This window comes from Zychaea mexicana (assembly GCF_025766255.1).
Source record: "Zychaea mexicana strain RSA 1403 chromosome Unknown BDB00scaffold_1, whole genome shotgun sequence".
Lineage (NCBI taxonomy): Eukaryota > Fungi > Mucoromycota > Mucoromycetes > Mucorales > Lichtheimiaceae > Zychaea > Zychaea mexicana.
In genome coordinates this window covers 435,069-449,685 of record NW_026516664.1, presented here as the reverse complement: position 1 = coordinate 449,685, position 14,617 = coordinate 435,069, and the positions used below count along the sequence as shown (strand labels likewise).

The following is a 14,617-nucleotide window of genomic DNA, read 5'->3' as shown; positions in this document are numbered from 1 at the left end:
TCTGTTATACACAACCGAAGAGACACAGCCAATCCATTTTAGAGATTAGCATCAGACATTATTTTACTGTAATACTGTATGTGCTGTGATGATTAAAACCAGTAACATGAATAGACAACTTTGAATCTTGATTAACCGATTGATGAATAGGAATGTATTATCATATATCTTTACGAACCTCCTAGTAATTAAAGATCAGTATAATGACGTATATATGTGAATGTGTGCTTGACCAGCCCTGAGAAAACAAGGAAACAATATATGTATACCTAGCTGCCAAGGATTGTTCAAGGGCATCCTGCAAAAGATATTTGTAAAGTGTAAAGTTGGCAACGCTATTGTTATACTCCATCAACACAAAAATGATGGTCTGGACAACATGTCTGTATGACGAATACTACTACAAGTAGTAGTAGCAAAGCAACAATATAAACAACGTTGTCGAAGCACCCTGAATTCAAATCAGGTTGATCGTCCTTGAAGGTTTACACCACAACTACAAGAAAACAAAGAAAGTACATTTGTACACAGCAGTTGTCGAGTGATCCAAAACACTCGGCTAGGCTGTACTCTCTCCAGCTTTTCTGGTTGGAGCTCATATTGATCATAGCACATAGCTTACTGATCGAGGAAAGGTAATTTAGTATATGTATCTCATTTTCGCACGTTCAAAACTTCTCAGTTTGTTAGTGAGCGTTTCCGAGAAATCGGATCACACACACATTTTTCTATACTGTACAGCATCATACATTTCATAAAAGTACGCAATGTAGTGCAAGGCCCGATGAGCATTCTTCATCCTTATTGATTCTTTTTATAATGACCACGCATATGCACTTTTTATTCAAGAAAAAAAAAACAAGCTCATACTAAAAAACCTGCTGGCAGGACCCAGCCATGCATATGATACGCATTATCAAACATTTTTGGTACATACATCTAATAAAGAATATGTAGATACATATGCAATCGGATGAACTGACATGATCCCGGCGATATAATTGCTGTGTATTGTCTTTAGTCAGTCAAACACATGACAGCTCCCCCTATCTTTACCGCCGTTTACTCATGTATGCACTATATCAGTTTGGCTTTTTAGAGTTTACTTTCTATTTTCTCAGCCTCTCCTTTTCCATTAGGCGCGGAAGGAGGGGAAGAGGGTTGAATGAGGAGTTATTGGTGCTTACGTCTTATGTGATACTTATTGAGAGGAGTACTATTACGACAACTTTTCTCGATAAGCTAACGTAAATACACTCGTATATTAGAGACCCAAAAGTATGCATATACAGAAGCGTGTGTGTGGTTGTTTCGAGGGTCGGGAATGGGGCTGTACGACATGTAAAGGGAAAGGAAAATTAAAGTGATGACCTCTTTTGTTCATGCACAAACAAGTCCGTTGCGTCTGTTGTTTTGTTAGGAGAGTCTCGGGGGAGGAACACACGGGGGAAGCCCGCAACAAAGCTTCTTGTTACACGAAAAGAACATAGTATAATCTCACTTGCCATAAAAAATACAGCGTAGCGGAATTAGACGATTGCGGTGTTCTCGCAACCATTATTTTCTTCAGATAACTTCTCTTACACGATACTTACAGCCAAAGTACCTTTTGTTCAAAAGGCTACTACCAACTCACCCACTTGGTTTGGTACAATACATATATATCACAAGAATGATCTTGCTCCACATGTACTGCTGCTGTGCTCTTTTGACAAGCGATGTTTCCTCCGTTTTGCATAATGCAATTATCCTTTTTGCCCTAGCTACATATAGATTATATACAGCTTGTCGATACAACACGTGTGCTCTTCTTTGCCCTAGCTCCGAGCAAACTACATATTACAGCTTGTTGGTATTGCACATGTGCAGGCTTCTCGGAGCAATGGAGGTCAGCGAGTGCATCATATATTTACGCGAGCAACGAAGAATAGCTCGGGATTATATCATGCACTTTATGCATAATGTTCATTACAGCAGTCCTCGCATTTGAGGCATTATAGTAAACTGTATGTCCGATCTTTCCCAGATGTGCCATACATATCGTTAACATTATGACGATGAGTGGTGGCTGCTTGTCTCGTCATGTTGACAAAAGGAGATAGAAGAATAGATAGAGTAGCAGACGACTTTTTAACAGCAAAACACAACGCTACATGGCAGTATTGCAAAACGGCCCGATGCAAACGAAAACTTACGATCTGATAGATAAAGCTGGTGCTTTATGTGCATCTCATACAGCCTACTGACCCGCTGACACATTGCACTGTGCTTCAATAAAATGCGGGTGCATCAAGGTCCCTGTTTTTTTTCTTGAGCAAAAAACCACAATAAGCTGTGATATTGTAAAGGTAGAGTCAGGGCGGTCGCTAGGGTCCCTACTTTCTAGTCATTTAGCCAAAGTGACCCTGCTAGTCCAATTTTTTGAGCGCATAAAAAACATATAGTGTCTTGTTTCATCCAGTCGATTACTCATTCAATAAATTATCATAGTCATAGCGTATTGTCCATACAAGATCATCCTATGGATTGGCTTCAAGTAGCTCTTTCAGCAATATGCAAAAAACTTTTCGCGGGATCAGGTCGAGAGGAAAAAAGATTTATCGGCCTTCAAGTTCTTGATTTGAAGAGAGACGACGAGTGTCAGTTCTCTCACAATAAGGCTGATAGAGCGATACGTGATTTTCTCGCCCAAGATCAGCTTAGAAAGATCTAGAGACAAGAAACATCACATGTTTTTGCACCTATATATTAAAGCTCAAAAAAGAAGTAGAATGTCCCTGTGGCTGTCAACAAATCTTTCACTGCCGCAGTAGTACTTCTTCCTCCGGTTAACATAATTAGCTGGGTGGCGTTTTTTTTTTCTTTGACGAGGTGACGCGTTTTTCGGCTGTCCGCCCGGATTGAAAAAAATTTGTGAGCCAGCCATAAGATTTTTTTTTCCTTCTCTCTCACTCTACATTCGAAATGAAGTACTTGGCCGCTTACCTTTTGCTCGTCGCCGGTGGCAACGCTGCCCCTACCGCTGAAGACATCAAATCCGTTCTCGGTTCCGTTGGTGTTGAGGTCGAAGCCGACCGTGTTAGCTCTTTGATCAAGGCTCTTGAGGGCAAGACTGTCCAGGAGGTAAATTTCGCTACAATTGAGTTCTTCCTTGACATTCTCGCGCGATTGGGACATTTTCCTCCCTGTTGTTATAGCTCCAACAAACTCGGAAACAACACGAAACGGAAAGAAAGAGTGGACACCTTGCAGAAACTGACGCCTTGTCCTATTTCCTTTCATTGTTGCAATTTAGGTCATTGAGGAAGGCAAGGAGAAGCTTGCTTCCGTCCCCACTGGTGGTGCTGCTGCTGCTGGTGGTGCCGCCGCCGGTGGTGCTGGTGCCGCTGAGGAGGCTGCTGAAGAGGCCAAGGAAGAAGAAAAGGAAGAATCCGATGAGGATATGGGCTTCGGTCTCTTTGACTAAAAATTTTGCTTGTCAACAACCAAAACGTCATTACATCCCGTCCTCGTGTCATGTAACAATAAAAAAGCACATTTTTCTTCTCTCATTACACACACACACACACAATCACAAATGAAAGGAAACGCACGTACACTGGCTATCTGGTGTGTCTGTGATACAGATACCATCCGAATTTCGATCGTTTCCCGACTAGGCAAGGATCATCAATGAGGAGTCATGGGTCGTGTTTGGCAGACAAGAGGTCTTTCGAATACTTCCCCCCAAAAGGCGGGCTTGTTACTTCTTGTCATCCCGGTCCCTGAGCTCTGTGTTATGATGAAACCAGTCTTGGGGGTGGTTGGGGTTGATGTTTCCGCTTTAACTGAGATGAAAACGAAGAAAAAGAGAGACCTGGGATGTCAATAATTGGGAACGATCGACATATCAAAAAAGTCAATGATCGGCAACTAGGTTAAACGTGATCATAAGCGTGCGTTGCACGCATATGTTATTATTATAAGCGAATGATGTAGCTAGAGAGAGAGAAAGAGATCAAAAAGGCAAAAGGTGGGGGAGGGGGCATAATTATAAGTGACTATAAAGTGGTAAGTACACGGATTTACTAGCTACTCGTGACAGAAAGAAAGAGTAAAGTGGCGCGCAAAGTTAAAGAAAAAGAAGTATTTACAACTGAAGTATGGTATAATAAAGAAGAAAAGAGGGTTCTTTTTGTTTTGTTTTCTGCCTTCACTTTCAGACGAGGATATTGCCTGCAGGGCCGCCGCTCACAATAGAGTGATGATAGGCTTCCATGGATGCTGGTGCTACTGGCGGTGCGTGTGCTGGTGCTGTAGAGGTAAAGATCATGGCTGGATTCATAGACATAGCTTGTTCGTAGTAATAAGGAGGCGGCACCGTTGTCAACAACGGATCGCGCTGATACATAAATGATGGCGCCATCAAGGCGGGATCACTGTCGTAGAGACAGTAATCTCTTTCGGGCATGGTGGTAGCTGCAATCCAGCTTTGGTAGTCGGCAGCAGCAGAGATAAGTGGATCCTCTACCTGATACTGTTGTTGTTGTTGCTCATGCTCTTGCTGTTTTTGTTGTTGATTTTGATAGAAAAGTATATCCTTCTCTAGTTGCTGCCGAGTGGGCTTCTTTCCCTGTTCTTGTGCGTATTGGGGTGCTAGAACGTGTTGCGTCGTAGCAGCAGTCGTAGCAGTAGTGGTTACTGGTTGCTGCTGTAGTGGTTTTTGCGTGATAGGTGGCGAAGGCAACGACGAAGGTGACGATGCGTTTGTTTGAGGTGGCGTAGACAATGGACTGCGTCGTTTGGGCTGACCGGAAGAAAGGGTCGAGGCTTGCTTTCGAAGTCGTTCGTTTTGTTTGCGCAGATCAGTGATTTCGTTTTGGTAGTTGGACTCGCGACTAAGGCTGTTGGCAACTATAGTGGTGTAGTGATAGCAGTAGTTTCTGTTGTTTAGCTTCGAATTCCAGTCATACACAAGGTCCAAGAGGTTTGGGGCTGCAAGTTTATGCAAAGAAACTTAAATGGTTAATTACCAAACTCGAGCGACTTTGCAACAATCATGGTCTTGCTTGGACGTCGGACAGTTTGCAAGGATGGCAAAGCATGAGCAAGTTCCTGGAACTTGACGTTCAGGTTTTCTCGGCGTTGACGTTCCAAAGCATTATGAGCCGAGCGTCGGTCAGCTTGTGAGGCAGCGTCGCTATAAACACAAACAAAAGGTGTGTATGAGTTTTATGTATGAAGCATACAGACAAAGATGGAAAGAGCAGCTAATGACATACTTGTCTTCGAGTAGAGTGAATGTATTGGGAGACAATGACAGTCCTATAGAGTAGTGTAGTGGAGGGCAGTAGATGTTGGAGTTAGTGGTACTGTTGACGCGCGCAACAACACTCATCGCTCCCCCAAGTCTGTGCGCTCACTCATTCTTACCAAATGAATACGGGGACACGGCGCTGAAGTTACCAAAGAAGCTCTTTGCGGCGTGGCGAAACGAAGTCGAGCGTTTAAATTTTTCCGACGGCATTGTTACTGTGACAGGATGCTGCTGTGAAGGTCAGGGAGAAGGCACAGAAGAAGAGAAAAGCAGTAGTAGTAGTAACGATAAGAAGAGAAGAAGAGACAGTAGTGAAGAAAAGAGAGAGAAAAAAAGCAAAGCACTTTGCCCCTTTTATACTGTTTTCCGGTCCAAGGCCTATTTGATCGTCAAGCGTACTTGCCCTTTACAAACAGTACATAATGTTATACAAAAATACATGTCATCGCTGTGCTATCTGCCTGCCTGTCTGCCTGTCTACGTGCCTGCTCCACCCCCAAGGTGTTACCAAATCTGAATTCGACGGCCGAAAATGTCTGTGCAGATGACCTAGTTTGTTTGCAGTAGATAGGTGGGAGCAATAGGTGAGCACCCAGCTCACCGGGACGTGCGTGTTTTCCCACATGTGCAAAAGTTGGCACCACTGGGCTGACTCGCGATCGAAGATTTGGCAGAGGGATCTTGATCTCGATAGACAGTGGAGCAACTTTGTGATTTTTGTTGTTATAGGCAGCTCACTGTGGGTGTGTGTGTGGGTGGTGCCGTTTAATTATATTGTATTTCTCCTTTTGCACACTGTTCTCCGACCACCACCACCACCACCACCACCACCACCACAGACAGCATCTCAACCCCCTTCAAAAAAACAGTCGCTCACCCACCCACTCACTCTGATTCTTTCAGCTCACACCCTTTCTTTCCTTTCGTCTGCTATTCGTCACACCCCCTTGGTTTCTATTTTGACATGACGCTGCATGCAAATGTGATGATTTCTTAACGGAGATTGTTGACCCACCTACTATACCTACTATGGCATTTTTTAAGCTCGCTACTAGACAGACAGACAGCCAGACAGAGAGAGAAAGAGCTTCTCGACCCGTAGATCTCATGTGACCTTTCTCTCTCTCTCTCTCTCTCTCTCTCTCTCTCTTTCTCCTCCCCCAAATGCTGCATTTACTGCGGGCAGAGCAAGAGAAGGAACCTTATGCACTAGGGATTAAGCTTATTGCTCAGAAAATGATGAACCAGACGTTTAATATTCAGAGAATACAGCAATGGTAATATCAGAGTTATAGTATGTAATAATACTACTACTAATGATAATAAGCGGGTCACTGGATCCTATCTAATTTTCTTTGTTCGTGTTGTGCTCACGACAATCGGACATTGTTTTTGGTTGCTCACCACGCTGTTCCACTACTTTTTGTCTCGAACCGTTGTCGATCGTCTGATGTAACACACTTCGAGAACGTTTTTTTCAGATACACCTAGTTTATGTCTGAGGGTATGGCGCTCTCCCTCACTCACAGTGATTAAGCGTACATTATAGGCGTCGATCAAGGTTATTAAGGAGCTGATCGCGAGGGGCGAGGGGCGAGAGTATTGCACTCTATTCACAATGGTCTATTATAGACAAAAATCTGATGTCTTGTGATGATAATCGCGCGAAAAAACAGTGCTGCGTTTCTGTTCTTTGACTCTCGACCACTCGCACACTGCTGCTCCCCTCTATTATTCTGCACAGCCGGTGTGCATCCACAATTGGTAAAAAATTCGTGCACACAGACCATTCAAGTGCATGACGTGGACACTATCGTCCCTTCTCTCTTTTGATAACTCCAGCTCTCCCCACTCAAACCAACCCCCGCGCCCTTTAAATTTGGCATGCTTGCTTCCCCTATCCCATCCAAAGAACATCCTCGTCCTCTCAATTGAGGAAAAAAAAGGTATATATTTACAAAAAACTGTTGCAATATATGCGTATGTATGCGTGGTGTGGGGAAGAGAGGGATGGTAGTGCTAGTGGTAAGGTGCGAGAATATGTAGGTTAAGATGTGTATGTGTATGTGTGCTGTTATATGTGTGATCGGGGCAGTGTACAGTTAGAATAAGGGTGACTTGTATCTTTTTGTGTGCTTTTTTTTTTAGCTTTCAAGTTCTTCTTGATCGGGCAAGCCGCCAAAGCCAAGGAAACGGCCAAACATTTCTCTCTCCCAGAAGCGTAGCATGTACTGGTCGACGTGTCCGACTGCTAGTTGCATTTCTTCTTCGTCGTTGCCCTCTTCTTCTTCCTCTGCTGCTGCTGCTGCTGCTGCTTCTTCTTCTTCTTCTTCCACTACAGCCATCGGCTCGTCAAGACCCTCCTCGTCATCTGCCCCGCTGACAGCTGCAGGTGTGACAACAGCCGATGTCGAGGGCTTAGGTGAGTCTGAAGGGCTACGCGACTGACGCGTCTCATTGAACTCTCGCTCATCCATATCCATCTCGTTGCGCGCCGTGATTGCTGCACGTGCGTCGTTTTCGTCCTCTTCTGCTTGCAGTAGTGCTTGTTCAATGTCCATGGTCGGCGTTACTGCATTGGTCTCTTTTCCAGTCACCTCAGGCAAATCGCGCCACCAGTCCATCTTTTGAAAGTAGTCGTCCGTAAAGCCACCCTCTTGGATCACCACATTGTCCAAGAGTCTAGTGATGATGCATCGAGCAGTTAATAACGACACCGCCTGGACGGATAGATGGATGGATGATGCTTCACCAAAAGCAGCAGCCAAGGAAACAAAGAAGAATAGAATAATAGTTTACCTTTTTTGGTTGGCCTTTTTGAAGATGTTTTCCTCAATGGTATATTCTGTGACAAAACGGTATATGTGTACATCGCGTGTCTGTCCAATACGATGTGTGCGGTCTTGGCATTGTTTATCCTGGAATCAAGGTGAGGTTATCAGAATCAATCGGGTGCGGAAGTATGAAAAAGGGAGGGCTGGGGATTAGGTGGAAATGGAAAGATCGAGAGCAAGGGGGGTGGGGGTGCGTGTAGAAGCCCAAGTCTAATAAATACAATTACAATAGTTACCATCGACGGATTCCAGTCAGAGTCATAAAAGATGACTGTGTCTGCGCCTGTTAGGTTGATCCCAAGACCACCACTGCGGGTGGAAAGAATAAAAGCCAGGATACGTTTGTCGCTATTGAACTGTTCCGTCAGCACCTGGCGCTGCTCGATCTTGGTTGCGCCATCGAGTCGCAGGTACCGGTGACCATGCATATTCAGAAAAACCTCCAGAACGTCCAGTACGCGCGTCATCTGAGTAAATATCAACGCACGATGTCCACCAGCTGCAAGCTGCCTTAGCAATGCGTCTAGCTTTTGCAGCTTGCCACAATCATACTGCAGCAGCCGCTTATCAGGGAATGCTATAGAGAGTCGTGACTGGATGGGATGGAATATGTCGTTATTCAGCGCTTGTCGCAGTCTGGCCTGCACTTGCATGGGTGCATCCGACGGCACAAGCTCAGGTACAGCCGTGGTCGAGTGCTGGATCACAGCCCCTGGGGTGACAAATCCATAGCGTTCAATAATGTCCAGGTTGCAGTCGACCCGTTCCTTGTAGCCTAATACGAGACTACGGATGATGTCGCTTCGATCAAGATAGCTGCGCTCGTCATGGCTTGCCGATGGGAAGTACACTCGTTTGTATCCTTGTGTGGCTGTCAGACACATGTCAATCAGACTAGCGCCCAAAATGGGTCTCCGCACGCACCGAAACTTGTTGATGGACATGATGGATTCCCAACGATCGACTGCGTCGCAATGCTGCTCCAACTGCCGGTATTTTTGGTATTTCTTTAGATCGTGGTAGCCATAGCGTCCACCGTAGCTTCTGAGATCTTGGTAGCGACTCGACGTAATGCCACGCGCTTCTGCAATGTCAATATAGGTTTGATGCTTGGCAATAGCGCGAACGAAACTCTTGGCTGCATCCAGTCGATTATATGCTTCTGCCACAGCCATCGACATGTCTTCGTTGCGAGAAATAACCAGGTTGACGCTGTTCAAATCTGGTGGATATACACTGAAGCGCTTGCGGATACGCGATTCAAGAAGTTGTCCTGACCACTGGACTTGGTCATCCATTGCGAAACTTGTAGTGATCGGCCGCTCCTCAAAGAGATCCGGGTGGTTACACACCTTGCGGAGTTGCATAAGGCAATTGATGATACTGAGGAAATTGCCGCTTGCCAAAGTCTCCTTGGTCTTTGCGCGACTCATGAAGTCATCGTACAGATAGCGTTGTCTCTTAGATAGACGACAATAGACCACGTGCTCGTGCTTCTCAGGCAACTGCTTCTCCACATCAGCTTTGAGTCGTCGCAAAAGGTACGGCCGCAACACTATGTGTAGTTTCTGGATCGCTGCCCGTGAATCAGCGTCCATCCCTTGCTGTCCTTCTATCATGCGGTCCACCGGATGGGAGAACCATTCTTGAAACTCCTTTTGGCTTGCGAATCCAATGGGCATGGACTCGGAAACGCCGTTAGGCATCAAAAAGTAGAGCAGCGACCATAGTTCCATGAGATTGTTCTGCAGTGGCGTGCCTGTCAACAGCAGTCGGCGGGCAGAGTTGAAGTTGAGCAGGACTTGCCAACGCTGCGACCGAAAGTTCTTGATGTGGTGTGCCTCGTCAAGAACCAAATACTGCCATGCCTTGCGTCTAAACACATTCTGATCCTGTATCACCAGCTGATATGACGTGATGCATACATGAAACGCATTCTCCTTGGACCAGCCAGATCGCTTTTCCTTGCGCTCTTTCGGAGTACCATAGTACGTAAGAATCTTGAAACCCGGCAGCCAGCGCTTGAATTCCATCTCCCAGTTCAAAATCACGCTTGTTGGCACCACGATAAGATGAGGCCCCCAAATTCCCATTTCGCATGCCAGATATGCAAGCAGCGAGATCGTCTGAATTGTTTTGCCAAGACCCATCTCGTCTGCCAAGATGCCATTGAGGCCGTTGATATACAAACTCGCCAGCCAGTCCAAACCGACATGCTGATATTCACGCAGCGTGCCACGTAGGAGAAACGGGATTTGAGTGTCCACTTTTGTTGTGGATAACGTCGTCCCGGTTGGCTGCGCAGTAGGTTGCTGGGAAACTGCAGTGCTCGTCGTCGCATCCGATGCCGTTGCCACAACGTTTTGCGAATTTTTTTGGTTCGAGTTTTTGGTTCTCTTCCGGCGTTCTCCGTCCTCTTCTTCAACATCGGTCATGTCTGAGCCGTACACCGTGACAGTCTGATCATCGTCATCGTCGTCGACACCCTCCTCCTCCTCCTGTGTATGCCGCTGTTGCTGCTCCACTTCTACAGCCTCTTTATCTTCGTCCATTACATCCTCCGGTGTCTGTTGTTGTTCCTGTTCCTCTACTTCCGACTCTAGAGTTTCGAGCTCCACAACATTGACATCGTCTTTCTCCACCTTTTCATATGCAGAACCTGCTGCAGGTGTTTCTTTTTCCGTCATTTCCACGTCGGATTCGTTTTCCCCTTCTTCCCGTACATTTTCTTGTTGTTCCTTCTCCTCCTTCTCTTCTTCTTCATCTTCGCTTTCCAACCGGTAATTGTACTTTTTAATCAGCTCTTCGACGTCCAAATCCTGATCTGCTTCGAGCTCCCGTAACTCGTCGTCATCGTCCTCACTCTCCCCTTCATCATCAAAAATCACGTGATCGTCGTCTTCTCCCGCTTCGTCTGCCGAAAATTCTTCATCCGATACAGTTGATGCAGATGTTGTGGGTGCCGCTGCTGCCGTAACTTTGTCTGGCGTTGGCGCATCCGGCTCGTTAGTTCGAGACGTTATTACTGAAGACGAGGAAGATATTACTGGTGGGGGAGTTGGCGATTCGTCTGCTGATGCCGCTGCCGCTTTGCGTGACGTGAGCTCTTCCATGCGTACACCGAGCATTTGCTCAGAATGCTCAAGGATCTTTTGCAGGTGCCGACGACCTTCTTGTGCTTGCTCTTCTTTCAGGATTTCCTTGTATCGAGCCTCGCACACGCGCTCCACGACCTTCCATTTTTTCATTACATGTTGCGCAGTACGTTTCGCCAGCCGCATCATCCTCCGCTCCTCATTCTTTTGCAACCGTTCGTCATGTGTCCGAATAAGTTCCCAATGTCGTTCGATCGCTTTAGCACATTTCCGAGCCGCATTCCGTCGATGTTTTGAGTTGCTTGCAAAGAGTTTGGATGTAGTCACTGCCTGTGCAACGACTGCATCGTGCACGCTATCGTTTCTGTTACGTTCGAACTGAGGTCGTCGGTTGGCGATTGTTTGTAGACGGGTCGAAAACCCGCCTCGCGCGTTGAGTGCATTAATCCGTTCGCGTATACCTGCCTCCTTTTCCACAACGGCATCAGCCTCTTCTGGCGTAATATCCTCGTTATCATCGATAGACACAAAAGTCGATAAGTAATCGTTTAGTGTTGGGTATTGTCGAATGAAACGTCGAACTTCGCTGCCGGTATAAATTTGAACGCCCTTTTTCGCCGCTGAGGATGACGCCACTGCTGTACTGCTTTCAGCAAACACATCCTGTAGCATATGGACCAAATCATTCCTCCCCAAATATACAGCCGCTCTTTCCCATAAGTCATACGGTTGGGCAAACTATTAATGATGGATCTTCAGTATACATATACACACAATTGAGTTAGAGGGAAAAAAACTATGTAGCTATACCTTGTTGAAACGCTCGTCAAGGAAACTACCAGGCGCAAACGCACTAGGGTTGTAGTCCAACATGTTTTGATTGACCTCGAGATGATATAGCTCCCTGAGGTTATTGGCATGTTGTTCGTAAATAGTCTGTAGTTCTTTAGCCTTGTCACTCAACACACCGTTACGCACTTGGTCTAAAGGCGTTGCTGGGTTTTGTTCCAAAAGTTTCTGCTTTGTTCGTTTCGGCGGTCGTCCTCGCCCGCGTCCACGCATAGGTCGATGATCGTAGAGTTTTTGTCGTTTAATAGGAGGTAACAATCCATTGCTGTTGTCGTCGTAGTCATCGGTTGCCAACTGCTTTCGGGCATTGCGCGTCGATCGAGCAGGGCTGGCTTCAGGATCCAGAATATTCTGTGAGCTGATATTTCCGTCCGTATCAAACAATGTTCTGGGCCGATCTAAGATCTTTTCTTGTTTCTTTGTTGACCGTCTCCCAGGACCTGTTTTCTATGAAAAAAGGGAAAGGAAATAACGAGAGAAAAAGTATAACCACGATTCAGTACTGTTTCTTTATTGTTAAAATAGATGAATCAGGAACAAGCAGTAATTACCACAGGAGTAGGACTCTTTTGTTTGGAACCATGACCAGGTTCCACGTTGGGAGGGTCCTGATCGACCATGGTTGCTCCACGTTTAAAGTAAGGAAAGACAGAGTGAAAGAAGGAAGAGAGCGCGGTGCAGGATGCTCCCACCGGCACACAGTTTAAAATGCTGGGCTGGAAAAAATGGTAGCGCTTGTTGTGAAGGTCAATGGATAGATACAGGGTATAGAGCATAATAAATGACCCAATATCAAAAAAGCATCTATACAGCTGTTAGTGTTGGTATATTGAGCTCGTACTAAAAAGTATATCTATACGATAGTCGATTGTAAACACTTGACCGCTTTAGATGAATCGCAAACCTATTAAACTAGAACAGCGGGTGATGCTTTGTACTTGTAATAACGGGACGACATCGGTATCCACTGAGATACATTTTGAATATTGGATAGCATATATTAAATCTCTTTTGAGCTTATCGATTGAAGAAAAAGATAGTTATTATAAATAGATTCAACAGCGCAAGTCAAAATCTATGTATGCTGGAGGGCAAAGCCATGCGGGGGAGTCTGTGTGTGGTTTATTGATTAGAATTTAAGTTTCTTCTTTATTATTAGTTCAGACATGTATGTACATTAGCAACTAAGCATATTTGAAGCGCTTCGCAATAAGCTACCGTGCTTTTAGTAAATCGCTGATTGGAATTGGAAAACGTATACTAGGCGACACGACGGTTCAGTTTAATTTGTTGTATGTTTGGTTGTTATAGATATATCCAATCGTTTTTGCTCTCTATCAAGCAAAAGCACTTTACCAAGTTGGCAGCCAGCGTTGGTGATGGATATTTCAACATCAATGATCCAGATGCCTTTTTGAAAATACAGATATGTGCATGGGCGACAGTAAGCATATCATCAAGAGCGCCAATGATACCGTTAAATGAGTTTAATGTGCTCGGCATATGAACGGTACATAATTATAAAGATTTGTTAACAATCACGACCACAAAGTGTAAGATGGCATTTCATTTATGCTCTGCGCTTTTTCCACTACATATAACTGATTGTCATTATCTTATAGTATCGCTTTTCACTATTGCCCGTCATCTGTCGAGCTCCATTTAAATCTTGCTGCTGTCAAGTATTCTAACCATTATATTTTTATCTCAAGTTGTAATATTAATATGGCGGTAAGTAGAACATGAGAAGTGGTGTATTCTAGATCGCATGGAATCATATAGTATCCATATAGTATGTAGTATATAGTATAGTGCTGTATTATAGTATCATTATATACCAAATAAACCTCTCTTTCCCAATCAGATATTTTTATACCTTGCTTACTACTATTGGATATTATCAGAGTCATCAGCTTAAAAACAGCAATCTAATTGGATATAACCAGAAACGCCTGTTGAATACTAGCGATTCTATTGGAAGCTATAGTTGTTGATACCATTATGATACCTTCAAAATTTAAACGTTGATATCTTAAAAATCAAAACGTTGATTTTCGACAACTCAACATTTTGATACCCTGATGTATAACTCAGATATTCCTTCTTATTGGTACTCCAAAACTCAATATGATATCATCAGGGTTTCAATAAGGTATCATCGTAAGGATAATAGTAATTTTTTGCAGTGGGATAAGGTGAGGGCAGTTTAATTTTTTCCAGGTTCTTAAAGATAACAGCTTCCTATTCTCTATCCAAGCCGAAATATAGAAGCAGGCTGTTATTATGTTTTGAAGCGTAACATAATGAATAAACAGGAAATGGACAAAAGAGAATAAAATGCAAGCTTACAAACTCAAAGGAGGAAAAGAATTGATTTGAGTAAATGATCAATACAAGGAAGAGGGAGTGCTAACCGACAGAAAGACAAACAGCCGCTCTGTTTATGTAAAGAACTAATCACTTTATACCATTTTATCCATCTAATTTTGAAAACTGCAACATTTTCAGTTGCAAGTATAGGATGGACAAACAGAAAGAATATT

The 14,617-nt window shown here is 44.5% G+C and overlaps 3 protein-coding genes across 3 annotated transcripts; 1 reads left to right on the top strand and 2 right to left on the bottom strand.

The window, feature by feature from the left end:
• The first annotated feature begins 2,736 nt into the window (after window positions 1–2,736).
• On the top strand, window positions 2,737–3,926 carry BDB00DRAFT_948536 (60S acidic ribosomal protein P2). Its single transcript, XM_053129550.1, has 2 exons — window positions 2,737–3,123; window positions 3,296–3,926. The coding sequence occupies exons 1-2, from the start codon at window positions 2,965–2,967 to the stop codon at window positions 3,464–3,466; spliced, it is 330 nt and encodes a 109-aa protein (XP_052985829.1). The 5' UTR covers window positions 2,737–2,964; the 3' UTR covers window positions 3,467–3,926.
• BDB00DRAFT_794486 (uncharacterized protein) lies at window positions 3,923–5,599 on the bottom strand. Its single transcript, XM_053121312.1, has 4 exons — window positions 5,413–5,599; window positions 5,262–5,304; window positions 5,013–5,179; window positions 3,923–4,893 (listed from the first exon to the last, which is right to left on the bottom strand). The coding sequence occupies exons 1-4, from the start codon at window positions 5,504–5,506 to the stop codon at window positions 4,199–4,201; spliced, it is 999 nt and encodes a 332-aa protein (XP_052985828.1). The 5' UTR covers window positions 5,507–5,599; the 3' UTR covers window positions 3,923–4,198.
• A 1,383-nt stretch (window positions 5,600–6,982) lies between these two features.
• Window positions 6,983–13,322, bottom strand: BDB00DRAFT_794480 (SNF2 family N-terminal domain-containing protein). Its single transcript, XM_053121311.1, has 5 exons — window positions 12,626–13,322; window positions 12,036–12,521; window positions 8,367–11,963; window positions 8,096–8,214; window positions 6,983–7,978 (listed from the first exon to the last, which is right to left on the bottom strand). The coding sequence occupies exons 1-5, from the start codon at window positions 12,848–12,850 to the stop codon at window positions 7,441–7,443; spliced, it is 4,965 nt and encodes a 1,654-aa protein (XP_052985827.1). The 5' UTR covers window positions 12,851–13,322; the 3' UTR covers window positions 6,983–7,440.
• Window positions 13,323–14,617: the final 1,295 nt, after the last annotated feature.